The sequence below is a fragment of the Cyprinodon tularosa genome, unplaced genomic scaffold (assembly GCF_016077235.1).
Source record: "Cyprinodon tularosa strain WSP-4 unplaced genomic scaffold, ASM1607723v1 ctg84, whole genome shotgun sequence".
NCBI lineage: Eukaryota > Metazoa > Chordata > Actinopteri > Cyprinodontiformes > Cyprinodontidae > Cyprinodon > Cyprinodon tularosa.
The window spans coordinates 1,970,496-1,997,158 of record NW_024039607.1 but is presented as its reverse complement, the minus strand read 5'-3'; the positions used below and the strand labels follow the sequence as shown (position 1 = coordinate 1,997,158).

Genomic DNA, 26,663 nt, shown 5'->3' with positions numbered 1-26,663 from the left:
CCAAGTTTTGAAACAGTCCATCAGATCTTCATTGATACATTGAAAGAAAAAAAGCAGAATTTCTCCGATTCATGGAGGTAAAACATGAGAAAAGGAAAGCAGAAAACATATAATCCCACCAAATAGGTTAAAAAAAAACGTTTGACTCTTTGGAAAGGCAGAATGTTTTTTTGTTTTTTTTTTTGTTTTTTTGCTTTTCAACATCGCCCTATGAATTAACTTTAGCAAGATAGTTGTGTGGTCTATGATGAAAAAAACAATGTGAAATGCTAGGAGTGGTAAGCACCAATATAACTTTATTATTACAATGTCTGTGCATGCCAATTGTGACTAGCGGGGAGTACTGGCATGTGTGATACGAATCACAACACTTGGCTCACAATATGATATTGTTACGATATTGCGATATCACTATATATTGCAATGTTTTCCCCAACTATCAAATTAAATGTATAGATAAAAAAGCAAGTGTTGTAGATGTTCATTAGAACATATTGATCATTTAGCTATTTTGGTATCCATGATGTTCGGGATTTGAGTCAGTCCACGCCTTCCACTCTGACTGTCTCAGGAACAGAAATGGTGGCAAAAAGGCAAAAAGGCTCCACAGCGCCATCTGCCAGAGTGGTGGTGCAGAGGTAGCCCATTTTCCCCTTATTGTTTTAGGTAAAACATTTTTATTTTTTTTGTTCGCTACTAGGAACTGAGAGATTGATATTATATGGGACAGCTGAAAATCAGGATATGTCACCAAATCAATGTTTCCCACACCCCTAACTGGGACAAAAGCAGTACAATCGTTTTCTCCTGCAGTTAATTTTAAAATATCATCACTTCTGTATTAAAGCTTTAGTTGGAGATATATGTTTTGTTTATAATAAATGCTTAAATTAAATTAAGTATGTTTTCAGCAGATCCCAGATTTTCCAAAAATGTTCAAGCTCTATAGAAAACATGTTACCCTTGTTTATTTATAATCCCGAGAATACATTGAAACTTGAAGTTACAACTAAGGACACATCAATAGATCAGCCAACTAATATTTTGGGCAAATATCAGTCTTTTTTTTCTTCCATTGGCCAATACATGCATGAGTTCACTGGTTCATTAGGGCATTCAGCAGCCATGCCTTGAGATCTCATGAAGCCCTGCACTTCTGTTTCCTCCTTTTCTACCTACAGCCGATGTTTTGCTGATTTGTAAAAATTAAAAATCATTTTTTTATTTCAATTGAGATTTATGTAATGTTTATGATCATTGTATCATTTGCATCAAATAAATGGATGAAGAAAAAGCAATAATGGTTTCAAAAATGGGCCACACAGAAATTGGAGGCGCATATCAGGAATCGGTTACACTGATCTCAAAATAACTTATAATTATAGTACAATAAATACTTAAAGATACTCAGATATAATTCCAAACTTTCTGATAGTTTAAAAATAATCTCAGGAACAGAGAGCAAAGGTTTTAAAAACATCCGCTGGGTGAAGCTTTACAGAATCTCACTTACCACTGCTTCCACAGTCCGCGCAGGACAGCAGCTCTTCCGGTCGCTTGTCTCGATTTGACTCTTTTGTCCCGAGACAGAAACTGCATATTGGGATGGGGTCAACTCGTAGCTGAGGGAAGAAAAAGGACAGAAACAAAAATTTTGAAACATGCAAATGGGAAGTGGCTGTAGTCGTATTTCTGGTTGAGTCAACAGGATAAAACTAGACTGTGGGTTTAATAAAACTTAGCCAAAAATATAATCTGAAAGCAGAAGCTTCAGAGAACAGAAGAGAGAAAAAAAAAAGAGTAGAGTTCTCGCAGACTAGAAATGAATAATGAATGACTTTTATCCACCTCCTTTTATCCATTACATCTGAACGTGTAAGTGATCTTGGTAATCATAGTTTAAGGGCTTAATCCAATTCTTAAAGCTTGCACTCGAGTCTGAAAGGATTAACCAGCATGTAATCAAATTACCTCAATAATATAACATGCTCTCATTGTTACAGCCGTGATCCATTGTAAATGTTGCAAGTCGCAGAACAAACACTCATTTAAGGGCTTACGGCACAGTTCAGGAGGAGTGGAATATGAGCTAAAGGTTTAAGAGGATTTCTCCCCATTGATCACTCAGACTGAAGGAAGGTAAAGCAGACTTCATGTCATGACTTCCCACAGCAGTCAGTCTAAACCTGGTTGAAGACAGGGCTAAAGATCAAACAGAAAAGGCCCAAGCAGAGCGGCAAACAGACTTCTAGGAGGAAGTTCATAATGGAAAATAACACTCTCTGGGTGTGACCATAAATAACCCACCTCATCATCAGTTTACACACTAAGGCCTTACCGACCAACTACAGCTCTGAACGGCACTCTGGGGATGCCCGTAATTAGTTCCTAGTTTCTATGACGCAGATCAGCATCCTGATTTGAACCAAGTTTGTATCTTTTAAACCTGCCCCGCTGTGCTAATCTCAAGCTTTTCCCTCCTCGCTCATTACAACGAGGAAAATTTATTTGTCATTTCATTCATGTCGACATACACAGAACAGGAGGAGCTGGAGCGCCTTCATTTCAACCTGTCACCTAATTCAAATGATGCCCAGGAGGGAAGCAGTTTGGTCATTGTTCCTGGCTCTATCAATGTGTTGTTATCGGGAGGGGAAGCAATTTACTGCCACATCAATGATTACTCTATTTCCCAACCTGCTGGGTCAATATCTGGAGTATTAGTTGCATGAGAAGCTACTGAAACAGCATGAAAACCCTCAGTGGTTTTCATGAGGGAAAAGCTAACATCTATACATTTTGAAACCGTCACTTTGTGGCTTTATGTTGGTAAATTACAAAGTTAATATATATATATATATATATATATATATATATATATATATATATATATATATATATATATATATATATATATATATATATATATATACATATATATATATATTCAGCTGATTTATAATGCTTCTTTTGATTTGTCAATAAATACCATATTAATGGATTTTTTAAAAGTTATTTTTGACAAAGATTGTTTGGCAAGGCTTTACTTGAACGTCAATAATGTCTATTTAGATGGTTTCGGTTTCATACCTGCTACATTTGTCATCACACCATTTTAACCTTTTAAAGGCTTGCAAAGGAAAGCTTCAGTGCAGATGCTTTTTTTGTTTTTGTTTTCTGACTTTACCTGACTCAGATTAAAGCCGGATCCCTTTTCCCCTCTTGATGATTCCCTCTGCCAATCAGCTGGCTGAAAGAGGACAACTACATTGTGTAACTCCAAAAACACAAAGACAAATTAGGCTCATTTCAGCAAACATTTCTAAAATCACACCATCTTGCTTTCAAACCTTGAAGCATGAGCATCACTCTTTTTCATAGGAGACTCATTTAAAACAAGCTACGTCTGGTATGTTTGGGAAGAAGCTTTTCTGCCAAAGATAATATTCCAGCTGATTAGCATGCTAATATGAGCTTATCAAGCTATTCAACAAAGTGCTTAAAGTAGAAACATGTTAAATCCTGCAAAAAAAGATAATTCGTTTTATAACTATTCCCACATTTAACAAGTATTTGTTAGGGGCTAACAATTAATTGAATTTGCAATGTAATCACGGTTATCAAAGCTAAATTCTCAGTAACACGTAAAAAGTGGGTTTGTTGCCACACAGAAGGGAAGAAAAGTGTTGCAGCTAGCATGCAGATCCAGAATTAAGCACGTCTTCATCCAACGGTTACATTCAAGTTGTGTACCAATGGACTCTGTACAACTTGGCATTTTAAGAGCATTAAAACAACCATGGAGCAAAACATCTAGATGTTTGTGGTTACTGCAAAGAAAAACCAAAACGAAATCGCAATTTGGATTTTTGGCAAAAAATCTTCAGTACTGGTATTTATCATATATCTTCAGTTACATCTACACATCTAAGGCAAAATACCAATAAATAAATGTTATAGGTAACACTAAACTGTAATGCTTCTATTAAGAGATTAAGTGCTGCAAATCATGAAAGAAATCTAATGAGCTGCAGGCTCTCTTGAATGAGATAGTATTTCTGAACCCAACAGAAACTATTTCCCAAAGCCTTATCTGATAACATAATGGACCAAAGAAAATTGTGGGAATTTTAAGAGGTAATGCATTTAAAAATTGGGAACTGGGACAATCATCAATCAGAACATTTTCTATTGATTTTTCCTTAAGGTGCTTGATTAATGCTTTAAATTCTGGGTTTAATCATTAAGTAAGCAAACTGACAACATATGGAAATTTCCAAAACAGAATCATAATAAGCTCTGAGCTATGAAGTCCAATCTAAGAACCAGATTCATTTCCACAAGGAATTTTCTATGCTCTGGTGATTAAAATCAATAGCAATTTGCAATTTATGAAAGGCTAAAATGCAAAACATAGAAGGATAAACACAGCTGTAGAGATGCTGGTGAAGATTTACTTGGGGGATTCTAAATTAAGAACATTACAGGAAATTATGCTGCTTCAAAAGAGCAGACTGTCCTGAGTGAGGGGGTGGGGTCTTATTAGAACACTGCTGGTAGAGAGAGAGCTCAAGTGGTTGCATAACACAGCAGGGGAAAAAAAACACTCTCATTCCTCGTCTTTGTTCCTGCCAGAGTCTCTTCAGAATCTAATAAACTCTAAACCAAGACTGCTCTTTTTAACCTGAAAATATTGCTTATTCTCAGCGCACGCGCATGCTTTCTGTCGGCAGATTGATATGTCTCATCCTTTGAAGTAAACGTTAAACCTGAACTGATGAGGTGATGTCATCAAGGGCTGGCAGTGAGGGCTTGAAATGCACCAAATGAAAAACAGAGGGGTCCTTTCCTCAGAGCTATCGTAGGACACAGTGTCTCTAAAGCAGTTCTCGGTTTCACTTTTGGCCTGACCACAGACACGTCTCATTTGTGGCTGCAGTATCAAGGTGTCGTTTCCTGATTATTCACTCCAAAACTGCCGAGGAGTGGGGGTGACATCTCTGAAGCCTGATGCAGCTCACCACTTTAGCTGCACAACCTGTGCATAAAGCATGAGACCGCGCTTAATCTCGATAAGCCTCAACACGAGATAAGTTAAAAGCCCTCATGACGAACGGGCACTTGAAGCTGCGCAATGACAAATGTTTTCTATCCAAAAACTTCCAATTCCTAATGCAAAAGGTACTGCCATTTCTAGAAAACATCTCTATATTCAGGGATCAGAGAGAGAACTACCAGAGGAGGCAAAGGCAGCAAAATCAATGCTAACCTGAAAGCTTGTTTGTGAGGTTCTTATTTCCTCCCTCTGGCATGTTTGTTTGCATGAAGCCCATAACAGCTGCATGCAGCCAGAGAACATTCTGGCTTCCTTACTCAACACATTCTCATGCCCCTGCGAATTACCAATAAAATGCCGGTTGTTCTGCAACTCAAAAGACAAGCCAGTCCCATCCTTTAAGGTCATTAGGATAGGGTTGCATTACCTGTAGGAAGACCACCGCAAACTGCCTACCATACACTGCTAGGATGGCTTCCTGATTATCCAAGGTCTCTTGTTTTAAAAAAAAAAACTAAAAACATTGATTTATAAGGATTGACTTTGATAAATACTTTGTTTTTTTTTACTCTAAGGCTTAAGGTCGCCTTTTCGCAACCTTCCAGCATATTTAGACAATATAAAAAGGTCGAATAACTATAGCATGATATTAATTTTCATTTTTAAATGGAAAGAGACTGATAAAAATAAGGTTCTGCTAAAGATAACAATGTTGGATTGTTTTCCACTAATGAATGTACACTGACAATAAAAACACAGCAGGGTAATGAAGATTAAAAAAAGGCTAATTCCTTTCATTTGATGACATCAGAAGTGGCACAACTCAGCTGGCAATAGTAAACACATTTGAAGAGAGAATTTTGATTAAAAACATATAAATATGGATTAAATAAACCAAATCAACTGCTTATACTCAAACGTAAGTCCTAAAGAGCAGATGGCCTGTAATTTTAGACATGCCCCTGCTCCAACACCTGATTCAAATCATTGAATTAGCTCTTCAGCTGGTCTCCAAGTTTACCAGATGCCTACTAATGATCCTCTCATTTAAGTCAGCTGTGGTCATTCAGGGAAACATTTAAAACATACACCTCACCATCTCAGAAAGATATTTTTTTCTCTTGTTTTGAAGAGAAGTTTAGCTAGTAGCCTTAATATCCTACCTGTTCTAATTAACTGTTTGTTTAGTAAAACTTCTGATTTGCTGAACTAAAGGTAAGTTAGCAGACCAGGATTAAATCCAGACCTCTACCATTTAAAACAGAAATTTGGGGGTATTACTCCTCAAAAATCATATAAAGCCATTCATATAAAGTAAGTTTTTTTTTCCTAAAGAGATCTATTATGGTTTTCCACAACCAAAGCACCAATTTGATTGGATACCAATGTCACCCAGAAGATCTGATTTTTATTCAAAACAATCCACTAGCATGTTGAGAAAGTCAGATTTCCCTAAAACACAGTCATGTTCAAGAGTGACTTCAGATCCAACAAGGCAGGTTTTTTCATGAAAAACAAACTGTGATGAAAACAGGGTTATTTAACAGGAAACACTTGTACAAGAGAGTCTTGTTTCAATGTTACATTTACTAAATTGAACGACCTAAAAGTGATGCTTGCATATATATAAAATCTGACTTACAACTAAGCACATAAGAGGCACTACAACAGCTTTCACCATGATGGAGTCCTAACTTCTCTAACTTCCCAGTTCAGAGATAGCTTCCAAGGTAACTGAATGCACCTTATTTCCCTAGAAAGCCTCATTCAGCAAAAGCATGATCATTTATCAGTTTGATTTTACACAAATCACATGACCTTTCTGTTACATCACTAATATCTTACAATCACCCAGCCTGGTCGGTCAGAATAACTGACAGAGCGAAGGGTAAGTCTGTTAAGGCTCAATACTCATGGGTCTAAAACTGAATTCAATTCAATTTTAATTCAGTTTATTTATATAGAGCCAATTCACAACACATGTCATCTCAAGGCACAGACCGGGCCAATCCCAGTGTGGCCCATAATGCAACAGTGCTTTTCTGTAACCATAACAGTGAAGATTGCAGCTGCAACAAAGCGATGTTTTATTTATGTCCTTTATTATGTCCCAAAAGAACTTTTTATGCAGGAAACATTTCAACAACTTTCTGCTGGAGGAGCTTTTCTATAAAAATAATGTCAGCCATAGTCAGCTGATTGCTTCTAAAGTGTTTCCACTAACTCAGTTCGTCCCGCTTTTGAAATCAAGCTCTACCGGTTCCTCTCCAGACTAATGTGCCGTGTACACGCCGTAAATTAGTCTGGCTGGCCAGGCTAACAATCACCAGCCTAATTTATTGAAGCTGTTTTAAGCAACGTTCAGTGCTTGGGAGCATTTCACAGACAGCTAAACTCTAATCTGAACCAGCAATGCTACATGAGGCAGCTGAGGGAAAAAAAGGTTTAGAGGAGAATTCAATAATTCTACTTAATCTAAAAAAGACTGGCAGCGTTTGAACTGAATCAAAGATCACATTTATGAAACTAGCATTAAATAGCAGCCTCTTTATGTTGTGCATTGATCTAATAAACCTCCATGACAAATGTCAACTTGAAAAGAAGCTGTAAGTGATGCTAATCTAATTTTGCATCAATGTTTAAGCTAGGCATTTAAACAAACTGTTTTTGTTTGTTTTGAATAAGGCAGAACAAAATCAAAGCTAAACTAGGAGCTTTAAATATGGCTGGTTTTAGGTTTCAATGGACCCAACTTTTGGAGGAAAGCACTACTCTCCATTCATACAGTTTAAATGAGGATCAAAGTAGCAGCATTGGCAGAGCAAAGATTTACAGTAACATGATGCAGTTACTCTGACTGGAAATGCTTTAAATTTTACATTCACAGGTTAATAATTGGTGGCACATCCCCTCCTATCTTAATCTTCATCAGGAAGTGAAGTATAAGTATTGTAAACCAATAAAGTTCGGGGTTGTTCTTGGCCTTCTCCCTGGCTTTAACTGCATGTAGCCGCAAAACCTGCAGAGTTGTCTAGTGCATTCGTCTGCTTCCAATTAAAAAACAAACAAAAAAAAACCTCACTTCAAGAATTCAGACCTATCCAATTGGACAGAATGTATCCTTCTTGCAAAAAAATTGATTAATTTCTTTAAAAAAACTCAGAATGCAAGAGTTAAGGTGTACGTACCTGCTCACGCTCATGAGGGAGGAGCGTCACTGATGACAGGACCAATGGGGAAGCACTTGGACACCTGGGGTTCCTCCCCTCCACACCACCATGGCTGAGTTTATACCGGGGGCCATTTTTTAACAACCTGCCATTTTTGACTGACCGCTTAGCCGCCAGCCGCAACCTCTGCCGGAAGGCAGGGTTGTCAACAACTTCTGATAGGTCATCCTGATTCCTCAGATACCGCTCGATGTTCTTAAGCGAGGAGCCATGGGTATCATCCAGACCCTCAATGGCCCTCTTGAGTATTTTATTCCAATCGATATGCCGCAGATCGCTTGAATTCCATATAGATTCCACTGGCGGCAAAGGTGCGTTTGCAGGCAATATTGATCCGATTCTTCCGGGGTTTCCTGGGTCCTTATAGGAGGTGCTTCCTTTATTTGTAACCTTAAGGACAGAGCCATCATGAACACTTAAATCCAACTGCTCGAGGACGATCTTCTTGTCCAGTCCATGCAATGTGGACACCGCATGACAAATTCGCTCCTCAGAAGGCCTCTGCTTTTGCCTCTTAATTTTCTGTATTGCTTCGAGAATCCACTCCGTGTAGAGAGGGTTTGCAAGTTTTACCATGGTTGAACAATATGCCTCACAGAAACGTGATCCATAAATATTCCCTCGTTCTGCAGCCGAACGCGAGGTACATCCACATCCTTATGGTAAAGATCAGGAAGTTAGGTTCCACAACTGCATCCACGAATGTGTTCTCAATCCAAGATGAGCTTGAGGAAAAGTTGGCACGAGTAAATCCCACACTGGTATGGTGTCACATGACCTGGAATAGGTCTTTAATAAAATCCGGGATCAAATCTGTAATAGAAAACAGAAAAACAAATGAATACTTTATAAATACTAAAACGATGATAGAAAAATAATACAATTCAATTGTTATTTTTTTAACCCCATAATTTCATAAAATAATAAAGTATGACTTAGTTTTCATCACGTTGCAGCTATAAAAACTGTCATGGACTTAATTATGATATAACAAATCAAAAAGTGTGTATTAGGACCCCTTTGTTTCTATACCGCTCAATACAATCGAGCACAACAAAGGTTCTAATATTACATTAATATAATCTAATCTAAAGGGTTTATAATGATTTTCATAGTCCATAAGTGGGGGGAAAAAGTATAAAAAAAAACAGGAAACATAGACAGCTCAGGGATAAAGATTTAGAGAAGTTCAAAGCAGGGTCAAGTTATATAACAATAGAGTGCAGTTCCCTTTATCTTCCAAAAATGAAAACAGTATGTCATCCCGGTTCATCTAAAGGTGAGGAGGGCATTAATCAGAGAGCTGTAGAGCCCTACATCAAGACTCTGGAGGAACTGTAAGGCTCCAAAGCTCAGGTAGGAGAAGCTGTCAACAGGATAACAGCTAGAAATGCATGCTACGTGTCTAACCATGATAGGTCAGGGCAAAAACAAAGGCCATAAATAGAAGCTGTTTGCATTTTTCCACAAGTCATGTAAGGTCACTGCAAACATGTACTTTTCTGGTCAGATGAGATGGTGGGATTATATTAAACTGGGAATGGGGGGCTGATGAGAATGAGTAAAGCACAGGAAGTTTGTGGTTAAACACCTGTTAGAAGCTGCAAAAGGATGGAGGGAGAGTGAGGATGGGCTTCATCTTTCAGCAGGACAGCAACCCTGAACATACAGCCTGGGCAACCAAAAAAATGTTTCAGAATAAAGCATATTTGTGTGTTGAAATTGCCTAAACAAAGAGCAGACCAAATTTTAAATAAGAATCTGTTTAAAGAATGGCTGATTGCTGTTCACAGATGCACTCTATCAAACCTCACTGAGCTTCAGCTGATTTGATGAACGGGTAAACATTTCAGTCTACAGATGCATGAAGCAGACAGAGGCATAAATCTTTAAAAAATGCAGCTTGAGTTTGTATTTTAAAGAATTAAGAGATCTCTTTTCTTTTACTTCACAAGTATGCAACACCTTTTGTTGGTTCAACATTTACTCATTTTGGAGGAAATAATGTGGAAAAGTTCCAGGGGGTGTGAATACTTTTGCACTGCACACACAAGAACGTCAAGAAGATTTAGTGTTATATATCTGTCAACAAACATCAGATTCACTGACTTTAGGTATGCAGTGTTAAAAACAGGCTGCAGTCAAGGAATGCAGGACTTTCTAAAGATGTCCTGAAACAGGAGGAGCAGATGGATAAAAACAGATGCAGGCGCTGTCATGGCTGCTAAAGAAATCAAAGTGACTTAATCCTTAGTCTGACACTATAATCCGCACACCAAACCAGATGTCCAATTCAAGGGAGACAGATTCCCAAAAAAAAAAAAAAAAAAGCAAGTTCTTAACACTGTGACAGCCATCTACAAACTTCCTATGACCTATGGAAAACTACTCACTCCCTCCTCGACAGTCATATTTTCGGTTTCAGGTTCCTTCGAAAGTTTATCTTTATTTCATCAGCGCGGTTTTTTTTTAATGAAAAATAAATCAACATCACGCTTAGTGGCTGCTTTGTAAAAACACAACATGGAGAAAACAGAACAACAAGCTAAAGTTTTAACCGTTAGCTGTCCGCGCGACACTTTGACAGCTCTTCAAACGAGCAACCCGATGAGCGCGAGCCTTAATGACACCCGTATAATCAACGCTCACATCCTGACAGCTGGTCCGACACCATCTTTAACCCCTCCACGGAGCCGCTTAGCCAAAGAAATGAGAAGAAAAGCAGTAATAGCTGCGTAACAAACCCCCAAAGAGCCGAGCGTCGCCGAGTTGGGCTGATAAACGTCAAGTGCTGCCAGCGATACCCCCGATGTCACCTAAACTACCGGTCGCCATTTTGTTACAATGTTGTAGTTTACATGAATCCGACATGACGCTGATTACAATCCAATGGAGTCTCATTAAACCTCACCTAACGCTAATGCGCCCTCCCCAGCAACTTCAATATTGGCTGTAAAGGCGAGATCCGATCCCTGGTTTGATAAAGCGCACGTCAATCTTTATGTATGAGCTCACTCCGAGCGGCACGTCACTGGCTGTGTGATCTGTCACTTCACTCCGTTAACCCGCCTCTTAAGGTGCCTCCGGTGATGAATCGATGGCACTCGACACTAAACGCTCGTAAAAAACGCTCAATTTTACCGCTCGAGTGGAAGTAAAAGGGTTGTTAATAAGTTACGAACTCGTAGTAAAAGGATGTAAACCGGTTGGAATAAACATGTAACCTCATTTGCTTTGGGGTTTAAGACCGGTCCACCTTTACTCGGATTCCTCCTTGAAACAGTTGGTTACACTTGAAAGTGATTTGGATCATTTTAGACTTTAATTGGCTGTTTGTTAAATCGATCATTTGTTTGTATAAAAATGCACCGACTTAAAGCGGAACGCGTTTACTATATTTTAACACTTCCATAATGCGCCACATAGCATATAAAAAAAAAAAATAAAATAAAAAATAAAGATGTACCTAAGCTGTCGCCTTTTTTCCTTGTGCATTATTTTTTATTATTATTTTATTTCTCCTCCTCGGTTATATTTGACATTTAAATTACATAACGCTGAATTGAGATGTTATAAAACGCAAACATTGATTTAAAAAAAAAGTAGAATTATTTTTATCACCATTAACTCTCAAATAGCTCCCATTGAGGACAAATAAAAAGAGCCCGGAGGAAGAGCGAAGCATTCAGCAGGGGAATACAAGTTAACACCGCTTATTCTCAATAATGTATCGCCAGCCCCGTTTTTCTATTCAGCTTCAACTCTCCGCTCACATGTAGAACATTTTACAGCCTCGTTAACAATATAGATCATCTTCCTAGATGTTGCGCAAACCTAGAAAAAAACAAAACAATTAAAGACAAGTTTCGCGCGAGGACGAGCGTGTATCGGTAAATAGAGAAATAAAAGGGGTAAATATTTGCCAGTAGTTTACCTCTTCAAGTTTTCCCCCCTTCTCTCGGGTACTCCTCTTCTTTATCGCGTCGAACGGGGTAAAATGCGAAGCGACGTATCCGAGCGATTTCCTGGGATTTTTTTCTTATTTCTTTTGACGTGTTAAAAGCGAAGGTTGGAAAGCTCTCGCCGAGACATGGAGAGGACCTGATAACAACTAATTGAAAGGTTAATCTACATAGCAGCCTGTGACAAAGTGGTACCCTCCCCCTTCTTCTTCTTCCTCTCCCTCTGTAGACATCCCTTTACTTCAGCGCAGCGGACCGTCGCCCCTTTTTTTTTTTTTTTTTTTTTTTTTTTTTAGTGCGCTCCTTACAATGATATTGACAATTTCACTCTTTTTTCTCTCCCACTCCACCACCTCGTTCATCTATGATCCCACATTGACATTTTTACACATCTATTCCCTCTTACATATCTACGGAAGAGGATTAGGGCCACTGAAAAATAAATAAATACAGTTAACTGATTCTTTTTATTTATTTCAGTAGCCTATAATATGGGGGAAAAAAGTCGGAATTTTGAGTTTAATCTCAGAATTCTGACTTTTTTTCTCTGAGAAAATCTGACTTTAATCTCAGAATTCTGACTTTAATCTCAGAATTCTGACTTTTTTTATCCGAGAAATCTGACTTTAATCTCAGAATTCTGACTTTAATCTCAGAATTCTGAATTTTTTATCTGAGAAATCTGACTTTAATCTTAGAATTTTGAGTTTAATCTCAGAATACTGACTTTAATCTCAGAATTCTGACTTTTTCCTCAGAATTCTGACTTTAATCTCAGAATTAATCTCAAAATTCTGACTTTTTTTCTCAGAATTCTGACTTTTTTCTCAGAATTTTGACTTTTTTCTCAGATGAGTCCCCACATTACGGAAGATGATTAGGGCCACTGAAAAAAAGCTAACTGATTTTAAATTTTATTTCAGTGTAATATGAGAAAAAAATTTGACTTTAATCACAGAACTCTGACTTTTATCTCAGAATTTTGGACCTTAATGTAGATGGGCACCATGAAGCAAGAGATGTGGGAGCACTCAGCTTCACTGACAAATATGTGAGTCGTTTGGGAGGGCCAGTAACACATTAGTGGAAAATTACAGAATTAGGTGACTTTTTATGTGCCAGAGGGGTCCCCGGTAATGCTATTTCATTAATGGAAAAGCAGAAAGTGATTAAAACAAGAGAGCTAGTTTAGTTTTTAAAACAGACATAGCTACAGCTTGATGCTAACATGTTTGTTAGCTGTCGGAAAACAGTCAGAATTCTGAGAAAAAAAAGTCAGAATTCTGATTTTTTTTCTCATATTATACTGAAATAAAATTAAAAAATCAGTAAAGTTTTTTTTCCAGTGGCCCTAATCCTCTTCCGTACATATCTCATTATTATCTTTTTATTACTATTTATGTAACATATTAAGCATCAAATACCCATGGGGATGTTAAACTTCCATTAAATAAATATGTAAATATGATAGGCACACTTTTTAATTTTTAAATAAGCAATTTCCTGCAATTGACATAAAGGAAATTTCACATTCTAATCGGTTAATTAACTCCACCAAAGCTGAAGATAAAGCAAAACCAGCAGTGTTAATTTACGATTCCTTTTTTTTTCTTCAGTTTTTTCATCAGTGCTCCCTTCACTCAACTCTAGCTGCAAAAGAAATACCAGAAAGCTAATTTCTCATGCAGTAATGCGGATGTAATTAGGGAGATAATTGGTTACTTCTCATCAGATAACAAACACATACACAGTGCTGGAAGAGGAGCTCAAATGAAAGAGTTGCTCTTCTGTAGAGATGTATTCAGTGACTGATTTAAACCATCTAATACACTTGTAAATAATCTTGTCATTTAAACATCATTAGGGTCTAAAGTTGATAAGATAACCCATAAAGGAGGATAGAACGTATTCTGAACCAAAATGAAGAATCAGATCAGTCAGTTAGTTTTTCATCTTTTTGGTTTAATACCACCGACCGATCTTTTATAAGTGCTCTCTGCTAGTTCGAGGTAAAATGCAGCTATTCAACAAGTTATCAGAAATGGTCCTCAGAGATAAGATATAATACGACTCAAACAGTAGCTATCAGTTTTGTCAGATGGAAACCCATGATGAGAATCTCCTGCTCAACAACATCCCAAAGGTGATCTGTGATTAACATCTGAAAACTGTGGAGGCGATTGGTGTACAGGGAAATCATCGTCTGTTCTAAGATACCAAATTAAACTTTGCAACAAGGTGTGTTGTCTTGCTGAAAGTAGCCTTCAAAAGATGTATCCACACTGGTCTTAAAGGGATGAACATGATCATAAGTAATAACAGACCAAAAGAGTACAAAGAACCCATTTCCCAAAGCACTGCACCACCAGCTCCAGGGAAATTCTGGCGTTACAGCAGCCAAAAGATTATAAAAAAAAATGGTATGTAAAATGTATAAGAATAACATAATAGTGGAGAGTTAAAAGATAAACAATAAAATACTGTCTTAAAAATATAAAAACCGTGAACCTGGAGAATAAATAACCAATAACAAACATGGACATTTTCACATTATCTGAAAATAGCAGCAACATCAGAGATGTGCAAAATGACAGCAGCATGTTATTTAACTAACTAAGGTAGAAACTGTGCAAAATCAGCATGAATGTAACAACTTATTGAGGTTGTTGGGAACAGTGATGGGTATAATATCTTACATAGACAAATAGTCTATGCTTACGTCAAATGATGACATTTGAATGCTACAGCTAAAATCCAGACATAAATTATTTTCAGATTTTAGTGAACCTGATTGAACTGTTTGTTTTTACATTACAGAAATCTGCCCTTTGAAACAGCCCGACCTTCTGATCTCTAAGCGTATCTCATTTGTATGGGGTGATAATGCCGCAGAGCATTTCTTTTTTTCAGGTCTTACAGTGGCGCAGTGGGTAGCACTGCTGCCTTGCAGGTTCAATTCCCGGCCCGGGGTCTTTCTGCATTCTCTCTGGGTACTCCGGCTTCCTCCCACAGTCCAAAAACATGACTGTTAGGTTAATTGGCTTCTCTAAAGTCCCCTTAGGTGTGAGTGTGTGTGTGAATAGTTGTTTGTCCTGTTAGTCTCTGTGTTGCCTTGGTGACCTTGGCCGAGGTGTACCCTGCCTCTCACCCGTTGACAGCTGGAGATAGGCACCAGCACCCCTTGCGACCTCACTTGGGATAAGTGTGCAAGAAAATGGATATAAACTTTTTTTTCCAATCCCCCTCCATTACACGGTATAACTCATGGTTGTTTCCGTGTAGAGCTGGCGTGCTTTACCAAACATCCCAAACATTGTGACACTTCCACCTCCGTACTTCACAGTTGGTATGAGTTTTTTGTTTCATTTTTACTGCAATGGTGTACTAAGAACAGCAAACATCTGCTCTGCTCTGATATCCCCCCCCCAAAAAAACAACTTTAGATTTATCCTTTCAAGAACAATATTCCAGAAATCATTCTTTTTGTCTAGATTTTAATATACATTTCAGTTTGGTGTTCATGTTTTTACTACAGAGCACACATTTTGAGAAAGTTTACCTTCTATAGTCTGATTTTATAAGCATGGACTTTAACACCCTACTCTGAAAACCCTGCTATATGGCTGGTGGTAACTTTTTTTTTGAAGATTTCAGACATTTCTTTTAGCATCTTGCAGTTTGCTCTCAGGGTAAACTTGTTAGAGGAGTGGTTGATTTTAAAACCTCCATTGAGATCTCTGTAAATCCTTTACCAGACATAAGCCCCTACAATTATCCTTCTGTAGACCCAAGAATTATAATCACCACAGCCTCCAAAGTGAGGGGTACTCTAAACTTAGGGTAAAGTATGACATCCTTTTTCAAAATGCTGAGTTACTCTTTAAGTTTTGTTCCTCATGTGATCAGTGTTTTCATAATATCAGTCACTGGAAGTTAGGTTAAATGTGGAGATTCCTACAGAAAGGTCAAAAATGTATTTTCTTTAGTTTCAATTGTCAAATTACATTAATTGAATCTTCAGTTTGAACCTCAATAAGTTGTGATCGTAATATTTGCTATCCATCTTTAACAATTTAGCCCATCTACCTAATAAAGTGAGGTATTACTCTTTAAAAATAAAAACTTTAATTTAAGATCCATTTTCAGTAATCAACATTGAGACGTGTTTATTGAACTGTAAGGCTTTTATGTTTTTGTTTTTTTCTGCACACTGTTTGACATCTATACCAATCAATTAAATAATAAAAGTGCCAATTAAAAAAATATATAAATTCAGGCAGGTGAAATATGAATAAGGAGAATTTAAATTGAAAGCTTTTAATGGGCTGGCGTCATGATAAAGAGACTGACCAGGAGAGAGAGAAAAAAAAAAAAAGCTGCCTGTGTCTGGCTGTAATGAATGCCACCCTGGGCCCCAGCAGGTCCTCCACTGCTGCATGGGTCCAGGGATAATTTGAATTGGAGCATGTGCCATAGCAGTCTGCCCTTCCCCCCCTCAATTCCTGCCAACTGCCACACTGGTGTTCACAAACACTGCTGCCCATCTGCGGGGCAAAACACTGGCCAGGACCCCAGTTACTCCTTTGCAAGCATCTTCATCATTAACAGTGAATATATCTATATGTGCGTTTGTGAAGTCACTGATCTAGAGAATGTAATTAAATGAAAAAATGTGTCACTGCAAAGTGGACTGAAGTTTATGTTTTGAATAAAGTATAAAAATTACAAATTTTAAACTAAATGAAAAAAATCTGATAAAGTGTGTTTAAGATTTTTGGTTTTCAGATCTGTGTTGACTGAGCAGGGCCAAAGTTTGTCAGTGAAAGTGTGAAAAGTAGTTTCCCCCCATTGTGGCAGGCATCCTCATTACTTAATCATGGCTCTCTCTCTTTTTGTGTTTGTGTTTTGCCATCTGTCATCTTGAGAAGCAAATGAACCAGCTGCCATGGAGTGTGATCTTGTCCAATCAGAATGGCCGCCCTTTTCAAAGCGCATCTGTGGAAAACCTTAAAAAAAAAAAAAAGCTGATTGAAGGAGAGAGTTGGAGTTATTAGTAACATCTTGACTGCCGAAAGTTTTTTTTTTTTACCTGTAAGATCTGGTTTGATATTGTGTGTTAAAGCAAAAAAATAAAAATAAATCTAGGACATAATCTGTTCTATAGAAGCAAAAACTGTTATTTTCATCCTTTGCAGTCAAAGAGATAAGTGCCAAATTATTTCAAACACTTGAGACACTGGCCAACAGTTTCTGCTGGTGGGTAAAAGGGGGTTGCTCCCTCTGATCCCAGGCTCCAACCCCCAGCGACGGCACAGCTGGGTACCAAGGATCAGCCTAATTTTCAGGTCCCTTTAATGGTCGTGGCGAAGAGCAACCACTAATCCCTTAAACTGAGAAAAATGATCTCCAGCTGCCCTGCAGACAGAGTCCAGTTTGGACCCAAACTAACAATGGGGGTGAGGGGAGGCTGGGTGTCTTTACACAGTTCTAGGTTACAATTCCCATAATGCAAGATTGGGGTGTCTAGCTGACTAAATATAAGGACTTCAAAAACTACTTGTGCTTTGTTTTGTAAAATCTTTTTTATTTGTTTATGAAAAACCTTCCAATTTGATGCTATTGTAACTGCAACTTTAAAAGAACAACATAGCTTTTAAAGCAAAAAAAAAGAAAAAGAAAAAAGGAAAACAAAACACTCAATCCAAAACAGCCTTTTTGTTGTCTTTCAAAACCAAAAAAGTGATTTTTAAAAACATTTTTACATCAGAAAGCACTTTTGTAACCAGGTCAAATTTTGGGTGTGACATTTACAACTGCATCATTATCAGTAAGATTATTCCATGTCTGTGTTCAATGTAGCAAAGAGAAAAACAAAAATAAGGGGACAACTTTTTCTTCATACACTAATAATAGCATTCCTTTAGGAAATGTTTTTCACCCAGCATTTAACATTAATCTGAATCTGATTTAAGAGTAGAAAACAACCCAAACACAAAGAAAGAAGATATAAAACAGTTAATGATATGGCTACAACCAATAACTGAAGGAGGGGGGAAAAATAGCCCGGCCCTAACAATAGAGGTAAATGTGGGTGTTTTTGTTACCTTAGATCCCCCATCATCCAAAACATCTTTTGATATCCATCTATTGCATAGATATCCATGTATTGCATTATAACAATATAATGCTGTCAACATAATACTGCCTCAGTTCAGTCACATTATTGAGCTCCTGCTGTGACTTTAACCTGTTATATGATCACTGCATCCTCAGAATACCTCTGATATTTTTGCAGCATTACCATGTGGTGGTTTAAACCCCATGAGTAAAACATTTACTGATGATGTGGAAATAACTGAGACTTGCAGAAATTGTTTTTTTGAATAGTGATTTTAGTTGTGTGCATTAATTCTCCTCTTTCAAAAAATACAGCTGGTCTAGGCTTGAGATGGTGCGCTTTTAAATCTCTTAGTGGGTGCCAGATTGTAAAGTATCCAAGTGGCCACACAGAACACACCTTCCTCCACTCTGGATAGATCACCATGTAACTCCTCACTATACAAACTTTAATTAGTGTTTTTTTTTTGGACCATGATTGCCCCTCTAGTGGTAAATATGTCATGCGATGATGCAAAAAAATATGCGTTTAAAATTTAGCATCACCACACTTCAACAAATTTCTAGCTGCTTTTTTTTTAGTTTAAATTAAAGGTATAAAATGATAAAATATGCCCCTTAAAGAATGCAATGCCTACTATTGTGGTACTTTTATTAATGATGTTTGCAGCAGCTAAGCTGCAAATCGGGAATCTTTATATCAGAGTATTAGACCTTCAGCTACAGGAAGCATTAATGAGACTTTATGTTAATGTAAGCTTGCATTGATTCTTTCAATTATTACAGTGCCCTCTACACTTATCCACACACCTGATTTGTATAAAGACCTTTAATAAATATCTATTATTGTAGCAGCATTACTCGCCTTTTAATTTTAGTACATTAATTTAATAGGAAAGAATATCCTCTGTTAGAAAATATCTGTTCATAAAATAAATAAGCAGTGCTACACTCACTGACATTTTAAATGGAAATCTTGGGGCTTCTGAGAAGAAAACTGAAAGTTAATCATCTTTCAGCAGTTAATTCCTACATAGCTCATGGCTAAATCAACTTAAATGATCCAAACATTAATTAAATGAATTTTCCCCAAATAAAGTTTGGGTTGTATTTTCAAAAATCATGACTTTATGTTACTGTAGTATATTCATTTAAAGGTTTTTTTTTACAAATTTTCAACAGGGGGTCCGATTTATGTGGATATAACCGTAAACACATTTCTTCTGCATCACTAAAATCACCTCAGGGCTCATAAAGTCAAACACAGAAGAAGTCAGCCACTAGTGACTGGCTAATCAATAACATTTCAAAGAATTTGTAAGCAACAGTTGAGAAAAGCATTGTAAGGCTGTTTGTTTGCCTTTCGTGGTCACAAGTGGTGAAGGGAGCAAGAAACCATATTCTTAGAATCACTCTCCTGAGATAATATTGAAATGTTCCCACAGTATGATCACTTTTTTAGTTTCTTCCATAAATTTCCACTATATTGTAGAGTACCTTCAAATTACCACATGAAAATAAAAGGCAATGGAACGATATACAGTTTATGTTACTAATTCAATCTTATGTATGAACATGGCTTTACAGATAAACACCATTCAATATGCAAAGCTAAAACGTGGTTTAAATTAAATTACAATGTCTTATTTGCTTATTAGAGCCTGATAAGACAGTCAGGCTCCAGCATTTATTATGATAACGTCAGTCACAGGAAATCGAAAATGGCGAAACCCTGAAGAATACAAATCAGTACAGTAAGCATCTTGTGGGAATGAAAGTTTGGATCCATCAGTGAAAATCGGGTTTCTCTGGGAAGGTGCATCCCACACGTCTGATGATGACGTTAGCTGCATAGTGTCCAGCCCGGATACACTCCTCCAATGGCTGCTCCTGGACCAGTGCAGATAGGAATCCTGAGGAGGAAGACAAACTGAGGTAAGTCATCAGTGTCTTTCAGAGTCAAAGAACTTCAGAATAAATCTGATTTTATGGTGTTAGCCATAGAAACATTTGTGTTGTTAAAAAAAAAGCCCTTATGATGGTAATTCTATAGTAAGCTGATTAGCATAGAATGTTCATACCTCCAACAAATGAATCCCCTGCTCCGTTGGTATCCACAATTTCATTCTGGTCGATGTCCAACACAGGAAACATGGTCACCTTATCACCTGTGGTCAGGGAGTAAAATTATTGTTACTTGAAATACCTGCAAATTCTCTAAAGAACTTGAAAAATTTCAAAATGTTTTCACAAAACACGAATCAGTGAATTTCAACAAGAATTATTTGACAAACTCACTGTGAAAACATTTAATTAGTTGTTAATTTTTTTTTTTTTGTTTATTTACCAACTTGTACCACGTCTAGTGACAATATTTTCTACAGATTTACCAATCCTACAATTTTTGTTGTAAATACCTCAGGACTGGTCAGTTTAGATGGAGAGCATCTGGACATACATTTCAGATAGGTTGCATGTTTAAAATCATTGTTCTGGTGGAGGGTGATCTCCCAGCTTAAGTAGCCTTGAAGCAGTTTCCTTTTTTTATCTTCCAATCAACTCCTAACAGCTTCTTTGCAGCATAACGCTGCAACAGCCATGTTTAAAGTGTAACTCACCCCCAAATTCCCTTTTTTAGCATTAAAACTGTATAAACCGGGTTTATGGGGATGTAGTTTAAAGCAGCACTGTGTAACTTTTAGCCAATAGGAGTGCTTGACCTGTAAATTCAACGTTTTGCACTATCAAAAAATTAAAGGTCTTCCTATGTGTTTTTGAATCTGATAGCAGACTGGTTTGAAGCGGCAGATCGAGACGTCATAAAGTTATTTGTAAAAACAAGGCCACATTCATCTCTCCAGATTAAATCCTAAATTGAAGTACCAACAATATATCCAATCAAGTGAGATTAATTTCTGTTTTTTTTGCCTAATAAAAACTTTAAGCTTACTGTAGTTAGCTCTCATGTTTAGGTGGAGCTCAGACTATTTTAAAGCAGCAGTTTGGGTCACATGACTCATTAAAGGCACACTATGCAACATTTTTCAGTTAATTAATGTGTTCCATAATGAGTCATTTCAGGTTGAACAAAGGTATTCTCGGCCGCCCTGGTGGTCTGTGGGGGAAATACCGCACTTGCAATTGCAGGAGCACCGACTCGCACCCACAGGCTCAGAAGTCTCGCGAGAGTCGGTCTTGCTTTACGGCGAGAACTGCTACACCCCCCAGTTAAAAGCATGCTCGTTGCTAGCACAGTGGCGATCTTTGTGCAGTGCTGCTTTCACACCGGACGCAGCAAAATCGCTACTGCTGCTTCATTTTTGCTGCTTGTACCAGTTAGTTCTGACGCACGGCTGAAGCACGTTTGCTGCTCTGGCTGCGCGGTGCAAAAGTGTGTCTGACGCGCGTTGGGCGGAGCTTCACTATCCTTTCTCTGCCTTGCAGCTATATTTGCTGTGATCATTGGGAATAAAGTAGTTTTAATATGTTTTTAATTGAGAAAATACACCTGAAAACGTAATCAGTGCAGTCAGTTCATTCAGATTACAATCCTGCCTTCCAATATTTTTTCTGTCGGAGCCGCTCAGACCCCCACATACCAGCGGTGCGCTGTCAGTAGGAATCCCTTCATCAGCAGCCTCTGGCCGGGTCGCCTCCTCGCGGTTCACCGCGGCAGCTGGTAGGTGTTTTTCATCTAAATAATCCAAACTGCAGGCAGCAGGATAATAAAAGCGAACGTAGCATTAAACGCGCCCGACGCGCTGCTTCAGCTGCTCAGACGCGCTGCGCCTGCTGCTCAAAACGCGCCGCGGGACCTTTTGCTGCGCCTTGACGCGCGTCAACCTTTGACTTTGTAAGTAAACTCGCTGCTTCTGTCGCGCCAGCTGCGTCCAGTGTGTGCATTCGTTGTGTTCGCCTGTCTGCTAAGCTCAAAACAACCGCGCCTGGCTTGACGGAGAAACCAGGAGAACAGCTGTGCATATTTACGACAGTGCAATTTTACTTTCGCCCTCTGGGGGGAGCCTCGCTGGAAAATCAACACCGGTTGCATAGTGTACCTTTAAGCGATGGACCCAGCACTCTTGAGTTACACAGCTACTGTTACTGTTTATCGCTTTTTCAAACCAGAAAAAAATCTAACGACTATTTTATGTGTTGATGGAGAATTTGGAAACAAAGTAGAAAGGAATGATAACTCAACATCAGGTAAGTTTGCAACCTCAAAGCTGGGTTTCCATCTCCAGTTTTGTGCAATAACTCTTTCTCACGAAAACCTCCTCAAGCTAGAATAAGTACAATTTAGTGAATTTAAGGCGGTGATTTTTAATTATGCCATTTCCAACAAGCTTTTCTGATGTGATACCATGATGGAAATGCACCTAATAATAATCTTTAACAAACCTCTGAGGTCGTCTCTCAAATTACGCAGGTAGACGATCTAGTAAGTAAGGAATGTCTCATGGCCAAAAATGCAAACATGCAATAACAGACAAAGTTCTTTGTCTTGGGGAGTAATGCCTTTGAAGTGACAAAAGTTGACATGAGCTTATAGAAACAGGTCCACATGTGATTAAAGGGGGATAGGCGCATAAAAACAACAAAAAAAAAAAGGCAGAAAAGGAGCATTGACTCACAGTTGTGATATATTTGGGGCCTCATAATATTAAATCTGCACTCATATAACATAAAATGTGCCTGGATAGTAGTTTACATGCATGTTTTTAAAACTGCTCACATAAGTATTCATTACGAGTGTAAACTATTGGCAGAATTCTGAGGCAATAGGTTGCAGTAGATTTATTTCAGGGGTGCTAGGGAAAACTGAATATCAATGCATAGCACGCTTTAAGTCCTTGTATCAGTTTTACTCTACAGCAAAATTATGCACCAACTTGTGTTGGTCTATTTCATAAAATCCACCCAAAATTTATAGGAATTTGTGGTTTGTGACCAAAGAATGTTGCAAAATGCGAATTCACAACAAAATTAAGTTAATTTTCTTCAGTGTAACGACACATTTCAGCTAGACTATTCACAAGAAGAAATAGAAATATGAGGAAATCTTTGAATCCAAAAGTTTAAATCTGGAATACATTAGATCAGATAAACAGGAACACTGGCATTTATATGTTCACTCTGCAAAAATAAAAAAAGATCATTGGTAAATTTTTGCACTTAGACACAAATATTACACAAATATGCAACCCTAAGCAATACTATACAGATTTGGACAAAAGACTGATTTTATTTATTGCTCAAGTATCTCATTATTAGGACTTTTCACATTTTGCTACAACCAAAATATTTCATACATATTTGGGAGATTTTATCATATAGATTGAAACAAAAGAAAGTGCACAACTGTTCAGAGGAACTATTTTTGGATATTTTAAAATAAACTTCTCTCCTGTGTCAATACTTTTTTCACTGAACAAAGCCTTAATAAGGATTTGGACACAGCTTTTCAGTTGGATCCAAACCATTTTATCGGATCTCTGACTGAATGTTTATGGTCGCCGTAGTTCTGGCAGATCAATCTCCTTTCAGGTAGAAGTAAAATCTATTATAATCTAAAGGTGCATTTAGTCAGAGAGTAAACCAATTGTTCCATATAGATTTACTGTACATTTAACAGGATTTAATCTCTATTTCTCTCAAGACTGGCTTTCTTGGCACTCTTCCATAAAAGGCAGTTATGTTGAGTTGACATCTAGTGATCCTGTTGCTTGAGCTGAGCTGTGAATCTCATCAACTTCTCCACAGTCACCATCTTTGGTCTCCTGACAAGAAAGCCTAGCAATACTTTCCAGTTATTTGCATTTGATATCATCTGGCGCAATCATAGTGACAGCAGCCCTCATTAGTTTTGGACACCATTTAAAAAATTGTGGAAAACTAAGTATTATTTTCCTTCCTCATCACAGTTGTGCAACAGATGATGGTAGTCAATCATGCAAAACCTTATTAAAATACGTTTTGTTTGCAATTCTAGAAGAAGTGGAGAGAAAAAGAAATGTAAACACCTCTTCCTACGCGAAAAACATTAACAATCATTTTCATACTGCTATGTGTATTTCCCTTTTTAAAAAAATATATTTTATTCTTTTAAGGATTACATGTAATCCGGGAAGGACTCAGAATAGAGCCGCTGCTCCTCCACGTCGAGAGGAGCCAGTTGAGTCGGTTTGGGCATCTGGTTATAGGGCGTCCTAGACGTCTCCCTGGTACAGTTCAATTTATTTATATAGCGCCAACTCACAACACGTCATCTCAAGGCACTTTACAGTTCACCAGATCGTACAGTAAAATTGATTCAACGTTTTCTGTCTAAGGAAAACCAGTTGATTGCATCGAGTCGGATGCAATCCCTCACACTAAGCGTGCTTGTAGCGACAGTGGAGTGGAAAAACTCCCTTTTAACAGGAAGAAACATCCAGCAGAACCAGGCTGGCAGAAACATCTCACCTCCCAGGTGACGTCCTGGGCACATCCCACTGGGAGGAGACCCAGAGGGAGACCCAGGACAGGCTGGAGGGGCTATGGTTCTTAGCTGACCTGGGAACAACTTGGGATTCCCCCGGAAGGAGCTGGCTCAAATGGCTGGGGAGAAGGACGTCTAGGTCTCCCTCCTGAAGCTGCTACCACTGCAACCCAAACCCAGATAAGCGAAAGAGGATGGATGGATGGATGGATGGGATGGATGGATGCAAAAAATGGTCTGTTCAACTTTCTCAAGACTGTAATGTTATACAGCAAATGAAACAGTTTAATAACAGTTTAAAATGGAGGCAAGTAATTTTATTTTTTCTATTTTTATTTTTTCTTCTCTGTGAAGGACCAAATACAACAGAGATGGACATCTAAGGGAAATATTAACTTCTGAAACAGTGGACAAGCCTTCTGAGCCTACTGTTTTGGATTACAGGATTACACAAAGCGCCAGGTCAGGGTAGTGGTTTCACTTTAAAACTGAATCCATAACATGAGAGTCTTTTATTATTTTCAGAGGATCACACACCGCCTCAATTATCAGCCGTGTGTGAACTTCAAAGATGCTTTGAGTTTAAAGTGGAGAGAGGGGTGGGAGGAAGAGGAACAAAAATCTACCAGATGACAAAGTCTTGAGGTGTAGAGTGACATTAAATCAGCAACTTATGTCAGAACAGTGTAAACCACACACACAATCTTCAAACAATCCGAGGGCCCCGGTGTAGACGTGAACCTTCAAGAGGGTGTCAGAGACAAAAGACTGACGTTTGGATGAAAGCAACAGGAGGGGGCTGACAGAACTCTTATTGAGAAAAGACGCTGCGAGTTTAAGGAGAACACGAGAAAGAAAAAAAAAAGTAAAAGAAACTACAAAAAATGTGTTTAATGAGGCTCCCTGCTATGTGACAAGGGCTCAGAGACGATCAGAGTAGCGGATACGACTCTGCACCTTATCAATTTTTAAAAGCACCAAAGTTCCTGCCCTAAAGAGGTAAAGATAAACCTGCAGCTGAACACCTGATTTCAGTAAAGGAGCTGAAGCTCCATGTGTTAAGGAGGGCTGAGTAACAGATCATGTACCAATCATGTATTAGATTAAGAGTTCAACGCTGTTTTCCTAACAGCACTAATTCCTGTTAAAAGGAAGCAGCTGGCTGATAAAAAAGAAAATAAAATTAAAATATAACAAAAATCCTTTCAGGATCCGCTAATTAACAGCATAAAGACTTTGTTAAAGTAATTCCACAGATGAAGCCTGAGAACCGTCCTCCCCCTTGAAATGATTAACCACATGTTAAATGTGTGCTTATAATACATTTTTATTTTGTCAGTTATACTGCTGTTAAGGGAACTGAAGTTGTGCAATGTGGTCGTGGTAATTCAACAAACTCTGCAGCGGTAAAAAGTGCATCTTTTAAAGGCTGAAACGGATGCACTTGTTATGCAACAAGGCTGATATGGAGGGTGTGATCTCATGAGAATCACAGCCAGATAACGGACGAGGATCGGAGGCCCGATTTTATATTAAGAAGTATTAAAACTTTTATTATTGGTATGTTACAACCACTAATCTCAATAAAGCCTTGATAGACCAACACAAAGTAGATTATGACGGAAATTATAGATTAGATTATGTGGAAATTAAGTGGAGGGACATTATACAAGATCTTAAAACAGAAGGCTGAAAAGGTGCCATGCATTTGGATTCCCACCCCCGGCTTCAATGCTTTCACTGCATCTAGATACTCTATGTAGAGCAGGGGTGGGCAATTCCAGCTAATGAGATCCTGCAACTTTTGGATTTGCCTT

General features: G+C 38.1%; 2 protein-coding genes across 10 annotated transcripts in view; both read right to left on the bottom strand.

Moving 5' to 3' along the window:
* The window catches only part of kat6b (K(lysine) acetyltransferase 6B), a 32,258-nt gene extending 19,767 nt beyond the window's left edge, over positions 1-12,491 (bottom strand). For 2 of the 7 annotated variants that reach the window (XM_038272678.1, XM_038272684.1), the window contains exons 1-4: positions 12,221-12,491; positions 8,245-9,099; positions 3,188-3,250; positions 1,514-1,622 (exon numbers count right to left, since the gene is read on the bottom strand). In XM_038272678.1, coding sequence (XP_038128606.1) covers positions 1,514-1,622; positions 3,188-3,250; positions 8,245-8,862 — 790 coding nt within the window. In that variant the 5' untranslated portion in view covers positions 8,863-9,099; positions 12,221-12,491. The other 5 variants (XM_038272681.1, XM_038272679.1, XM_038272680.1 and 2 more) reach the window with 5 other exon arrangements.
* Positions 12,492-19,523: 7,032 nt separating this feature from the next.
* Positions 19,524-26,663, bottom strand: part of LOC119774932 (adenosine kinase-like) — a 230,162-nt gene continuing 223,022 nt past the window's right edge. For 2 of the 3 annotated variants that reach the window (XM_038272710.1, XM_038272708.1), the window contains 2 exons: positions 20,447-20,533; positions 19,524-20,278 (listed from right to left, as the gene is read on the bottom strand). In XM_038272710.1, the coding sequence (XP_038128638.1) occupies positions 20,154-20,278; positions 20,447-20,533 (212 nt within the window). In that variant the 3' untranslated portion in view covers positions 19,524-20,153. The remainder of the gene's footprint in view (positions 20,279-20,446; positions 20,534-26,663) is intronic. The other variant, XM_038272709.1, reaches the window with a different exon arrangement.